The following is a 6,681-nucleotide window of genomic DNA, read 5'->3' as shown; positions in this document are numbered from 1 at the left end:
TGGCGGCGTTTCGGTGGTGGTGGTGGCGTTTCGGTGGTGGTAGGGGGTGTTTCGGTGGTGAGAGTGAACTTAAATTTTTATTTATTTTTAGAACTTGTTGAAGCTAATTTAGTCATTAAATTGAATAAAGTACCTATAGGATAAATATATGACAAGTAAATTCTATTAATTAAAGTAACGTAAGCTTAAATAATGAATACATATAGCGTCAACAACGATATTCAATAATAAAAGTATTACTAATAACTAAAGGCCAGTTGTTAAAATAAACCAAATATTTATACTTTTGTTGCGTCATTTTATGGTTAGATTAAACGGAAAGGATATTACAGCCTCCCCCGGCTTTCAAGGTTATTAAGCAGGAATCGAGGTAACATCTATTGCTAACACCCACGATCCCCTTCGAAATGTGTTTGTGAAATGATGTTTATAATTATGTTAAGGATTTTGCGATGTGATTCTTACATGGATTGTGGGATACTTAAATTGTTTTCGAATGAGTTTCGTAAATGACGATCTTATGAGTTATTGATGCTCAAGTATGATTCATGAAAGATCTATGGCTTATGCCGATGAATGCTAAACAAACAAAACATGATAAATAAAAGTGAAAGAGGTTCTAGCAGTATAATATTACGCTTACCTTCACACCCGACGTACACCCGAAAAGGGAGTCGGGCTCCTTGAGCGGTATCGCATGTTATGTTACTACTCGCGAGCGGTGTATCCAAGAAGGGAGCGGGGCTCCTTGAGGATCATCGCATGGTGGGAGATGTCCCTTCATGACTATACTCGCCAGTTATCAAGCTAAAAGATGAAAAGATAATGGGAACTTATGAAGTTTCAAGACGCTTCTTAAAATTGCTCACCTTGTTATTATTTCATTAATGATTTCTAATGTGTTTTACTATATTCTATTCTCCCTATTTGCAAATAAAACGAATTAAAATGAATTTACGTTTTTAGGGTAGTATGTTACTGAGCTTCGGCTCACGATGTTGCTTTTGATTTTAGGTACTAATGAAGGTGACGGGATGACATAGAAGTGAGATGCTCAACTACTTCACATTTATGAAAAAACTATTTTGGTTATGTAATCTAAACTTATGATCACTAGAACATGAACTTAGTTTAACTATAACTACGTAATTATATATGCTTAGCTATTTATATTTGTATAATTGAGATGCTTATGTGTTTTAATGATTATAATATGTTTAGCGTCATGAACGAATGTTTGCCTTGTATTTTCTAGAATGGAAAATACGGTAGTAGCGCACTGACCATCTAAGTTCCGCTGCTAATGATGGCTCAATTAACTTAAAACTGATATTAAGGGTCGGGGAGTTACAGAGTGGTATTAGTGCCGAAGGTTTCTGAAACCTTAAGTAGAACCATAATGATTTTACATAAATTAACTTTGATTTTAAAATGGTTTAGGTGAAATGGCGTAATAAATAATAACGACAATAATATTATTAAATATAGGAAAGAAATAGTTGAGCTATGTAAGATAATTTAAGTTCCATAAGTTGATGAATGAATAGAAAAACTGGAATAACCATGAGCATGAGCGTTGGGAACGAGAATAGGAAAAATTTTCTTTGCTTTTGAATGCCCTATGCCTTAATTGCGATAAAAGTAATATGAATGTGAAATGTTAAATGTGATAGAAAAGGGCAACAAGTGAGAGTGATCACGCTGAAGGAGGAAATGGAAATCACGTGTCGGATGTGTCATTAGAAGAAATGAGGTCACGTCTCGATGCTTTGCGAAGTGACCCCATTTTCGGAGAAGCCACCGGAGACGTTGCTAACGATAACATAATGGACTTATTCAGACTTGTAATGATGGAACTCTTGCAAGGAAATCAACAAAAGCCCAAATCAGAGCAAGAAAAATGCTCTAACATGTTTAAGCGATTTTCTGCTCACAAACATCCAACCTATGATGGCAAGTCGGATCCTACCGAGTTCGAAGAACGGATTAATCATATGGAGAAACTAATTGACGCCACTCAATGCCCTGAAAAATGGAAGGTGAATTTCGTGGTGTTCTATCTCAAAGGGCAAGCAGACCTTTGGTGGAAGACTGCAAAGGGAATGCAAATCCCACCCGGCTTTTGGATGGGAAAATCTGAAGGGAGCAATGAGAAATCAATTTTACCCTCAAAGCCTGCAACTCAAAATGGAATATGAGTTCATCCATATCAAGCAAAAGAATATGTCCGTGTTAGAGTATGCTGTGAAATTCAATGAGCTTGCTCGATTTGCTCCTGAATTAGTGTCAACGGATCGACAAAGGATGAAGCGCTTTGAAGAAGGCCCTAATCTTGACCTTCAGGAGAAACTTGCAGCACACATGAGTACATCCTTCCCAGAGCTCTATGATAGGGCTACCAATGTTGAAAGAAAAAGGAAACTTCGGAAAGAGATCTTTTAGAACGGGAAAAGAAAGAAGAATTTTCAAAACCAACCCAACAATGGGTCATTCAAGAGGCAAGAAACTGGAAATCGAGGTGGAAATTTCGGAAACAGAATCAAACTCGAAGATGCTTTAAGTGTGGATAGTGGAACCATACGGAGAAGGAATGTCGAGCCGGTACAAAGGAATGCTACAAGTGCGGTAGTAAAGATCACATAGTTCGAGATTGCCCTCAATGGCGTCAAGGACAAGCCAATGGGAGAAACGAACCAGTAAGTCAAGACCGTGGAAATGGTGGCACTACAAACCGTAACCTCCCTGTGGTCCCCAAGCTGCACGAGTATTCATGATGCGAACAGAAGAAGCAGAAGCCGATGATACCGTCATAATTGGTACTTTTCCTGTCAATTCTATACCTGCTTATGTTCTTTTTGACTCTGGAGCTTCACATTCATTTGTCTTCGCATCATTTGCTAAAAGTTTAAAAGTTAGACCATGTTCTCAATTCTCTGCTATGTCTGTTGCTCTTCCAAACGGTGAATCAATTTTATGCAATGTCCTATATAAGCATTGTTCTATCCTCATCGACAAATGTTAATTTCTTGTTGACCTAGTCCGGTTCGAGTTGACCGACTTATATGTTATATTAGGTATGAATTGGTTATCCAAACACAAAGCCGACATAAATTATCTTAACCATGAAATAACCCTTAGTAAACCAGACGGAAGTAAGGTATCTTTTCGAAAAATAAAAACCAAACCCAAAATCTTCTTAACCTTAAAAGCCTTCAAACTTCTCATGACTGGTTGTCAGGGATACCTTTGCAACATGGTAGACCTAACGACCCCTGAACCTTCTTTGTCTGAAATTCCCATAGCTTGCGAATATCCTAACGTATTCCTAGAAGAGGTAGTCGGCATTCCCCCACAAAGAGAAATAGATTTTAGCATTGCCTTGATTCCAGGATCCGCTCCCATATCCAAGGCACCTTACAGAATGGCACCAGCTGAGTTGCAAGAATTAAAGAAGCAACTAAATGAATTACTTGAGAAAGGGTAGATTCAACCTAGCGTATCACCTTGCGGTGCACCAGTGTTACTTGTGAAAAAGAAAGATGGAAGCTTGAGATTATGCATGGATTATCGGGAGTTAAGCAAGATCACCATCAAAAATAAATATCCACTACCCCGCATTATTGACCTTTTAGATCAGCTTTGAGGTGCCAATACTTTCTCGAAGATTGATTTGAGATCTAGATACCACCAACTCCAAATCAAACCCGAAGATATCCCAAAAATTGCCTTCAGAACTTGACATGGTCATTATGAGTTCACAGTAATGCCATTCGAGCTGACCAATTCCCCTGCTGTTTCTATGGACCTGATGAATCGAGTTCTCAAACCCTACCTCCACAAGTTCGTAGTAGTGTTCATTGATGACATATTGGTGTTTTCAAGAAATTCGAGTGAACATGAAGAACACTTGAGAAAAGTATTGGAGGTATTAAGGGAGAACAAGTTTATGCGAAGTTGAAGAAATGTGAATTCCGGTTGAAAGAAGTTGCCTTCTTAGGGCACATTATTTTAGAGAATGGAATCTCTGTTGACCCACAAAACATAAAGGCTATAATGAAGTGTCCTAGACCCACTAATGTCACAGAAATCCGAAGTTTTATGGGTTTAGCTGGTTACTAGCGTAGATTTGTCTAGGACTTCTCCGAAATTGCTTTACCCAAATCATAAAAATTCTACTTCCTCCATATCAAATTGCTTGCAACGAATCCATGGACACGGACTCCTAGACAAAATTTCTTAAGGTAAGATTAACTAGGGTAAGGGCAAATGTTTAGTGTAATTAACCACCACCAAGTACCACCACCACACTGCCGCCACCACCGAAATGCCCCCACCACCACCACATATTGCCGCCACCACCACACACTGCCGCCACCACCACCACACACTGCCGCCACCACCGAAACACCCCCACCACCGAAACGCCACCACAACCACCAATAACTACCGTCAAAAGCCAAAAACCACCGAAAATTGAATACATAATCCACGAAATTCGAATCCAAAAACTTCCAACAAAATTCACTGAAATTCGAATCCAAAAACCAACAAGATGAAAGTGAAGCAGCTTTTCAGGAATAGAAGAAACGTCTTACCTCTGCCTCTGTTCTCACCCTCCCATCCGATAAAGACGGATTTGTGGTGTATAGTGATGCCTCCAAGCATGGATTAGGGTGCGTCCTAATGCAAAATGATAAATTTATAGCCTATGCTTCCCGACAACTAAAACTACATGAACAAAACTACCCAACCCATGATCTTGAATTATCAGCTGTGGTGTTTGCTATCAAAATATGGCGACAGTATCTCTATGGTATTCCATGCAAGATCTTCACCGACCAAAAGAGTCTCAAATATATTTTCACAAAAAAAGAGCTAAACTTGAGGCAATGTAGGTGGCTAGAACTCCTCAAAATTACGATCTCGACATTCAATATCACCCTGGAAAGGCTAATGTTGTAGCTGACGCCTTAAGCCGAAAACCTCACTTAAACGCTATCCTAACCCTACCCAAAGCTATCGAAAAGGATCTATGGAAGATGGAAGTTGAGATCATTCAAAAAAAGACAGATGCATGATTGAATGCATTGGAATTAAGGCTGGCACTATTGGAAGAAATAAAGGAGGCACAAAGTGAAGATATGGAGTTAGAAAAAACAAAGGATGATATGAAGAAAGGAAAGTCACCAGGATTTTTGATTCAAGAAGATGGTACTTTGAGATTCCAAGGAAGGCTATGTGTTCCCAAGGAAGAGTCGTTAAAAAGAAAAATTCTAGAAGAGGCTCATAATAGTCCTTTCTCGGTACACCCTGGAGGAAACAAGTTATATAAGGATTTGAAGCAAACATTCTAGTGGAGTAACATGAAGCAAGAAGTTGCAAAATTCGTTTCAAGATGTTTGACTTGTCAAAGAATAAAGATAGAGCACCAGAGGCCTGCAGGATTGCTACAACCATCAGATGTTCCCACTTGGAAATGGGATTCGATTTCAATGGATTTTATTATGGGATTACCACCATCATCTAGAGGCATGAATTTTATTTGGGTAATTGTGGATGATTGAATAAATTTGCGCATTTCTTAGCTTAAAGGAATAATTGGAGTTTGGATAAGCTAGCGGAGTTGTATATGAACACAATTGTCAGACTACATGGAGTTCCGAGTTCAATTGTATCTGATCGAGACTCGCGATTCCAGGCGAAGTTTTGGAAAGAATTGCAAAAAGCTCTTGGCACCAGACTTAATTTCAGTACCGCTTTTCACCCAGCAATCGATGGTCAGACATAACGAACAATTCAGACTCTCGAAGATATGTTGAGAGCATGTATACTAGATTTCTAAGGAAAATATTTGCCACTGGTGGAATTTTCTTATAACAACAACCGTCAAGCTAGCATTGGGATGGCACCCTATGAAGCACTTTATGGAAGACGGTGTAGAACTCCCCTCTGCTGGAGTGATATAGACGAAGCTAGAATAATTAGGTCTGACTTGATACAAGAAACGACAGAAAAAGTATGATTGATTCAAGCCAGGATCAAGGCTGCTCAGAGCCGACATAAGAGCTATGCAGATCGGCGAAGGAGACCACTAGAATTCATGGTGGGTGATCATGTCTTTCTGAAAATCTCATCTACTAAAGGTGTCATGAGATTTGGGAAGTCTAGAAATCTAAGTCCGAGATATATCGGCCCATATGAGATTTTGGAGCGAGTCAACGAAGTAGCCTACCGCTTAGCACTACCGACAAGTTTGGATAGGGCTCACAATGTCTTTCATGTGTCAATGCTGAGAAATACATACCATATTCTAATCATGTGATTAGACACGAGCCCGTAGAGCTTAGAAACGACCTAATGAAGAAAGACGGATCAAAATTCTCAATCGACGAGAAAAGCAACTTATGAATAAAGTAATCCCTATGGTAAAAGTCCTATGGGCTAACCATTCGTCATTAGAAGCCACTTGGGAAGTAGAAGAGCAGAGGAAAACGAAATACTCTCACCTTTTTGCTTAGATGATGATTTTGTGAGGTTACTCTCAATATGCATGTGAATACTTGACTTTGAAATTATGTGCTTGCATATATATATATATATATATATATTATATATATATATATAATAATATAATATATATATATTATATATATATATATATATATATATATATGAGTTAAT

At 38.6% G+C, this 6,681-nt stretch overlaps 1 protein-coding gene across 1 annotated transcript; it reads left to right on the top strand.

The window, feature by feature from the left end:
• Window positions 1-2,773: 2,773 nt before the first annotated feature.
• On the top strand, window positions 2,774-3,484 carry LOC109134918 (uncharacterized). The gene is made up of 3 exons (XM_019249332.2): window positions 2,774-2,960; window positions 3,075-3,157; window positions 3,239-3,484. Exons 1-3 carry the CDS (start codon window positions 2,774-2,776, stop codon window positions 3,482-3,484), a joined length of 516 nt encoding a protein of 171 aa, XP_019104877.2.
• The last annotated feature ends 3,197 nt before the right edge of the window (window positions 3,485-6,681 follow it).

This window comes from Beta vulgaris, chromosome 5 (assembly GCF_026745355.1).
Source record: "Beta vulgaris subsp. vulgaris cultivar EL10 chromosome 5, EL10.2, whole genome shotgun sequence".
NCBI classification, from domain to species: Eukaryota; Viridiplantae; Streptophyta; class Magnoliopsida; order Caryophyllales; family Amaranthaceae; genus Beta; species Beta vulgaris.
Note: the sequence above shows the minus strand (reverse complement) of the source record. Positions and strands in the feature narration are given on the sequence as shown.

Coding starts and splice junctions, on each gene's coding strand:
- LOC109134918 (XM_019249332.2), top strand. CDS start 2,774: ATGCGAACAGAAGAAGCAGAAGCCGATGATACCGTCATAATTGGTACT. Junction 2,961..3,074: donor GTCTGTTGCTCTTCCAAACG/GTGAATCAATTT, acceptor ATGTTATATTAG/GTATGAATTGGTTATCCAAA. Junction 3,158..3,238: donor GTAAACCAGACGGAAGTAAG/GTATCTTTTCGA, acceptor ACTGGTTGTCAG/GGATACCTTTGCAACATGGT.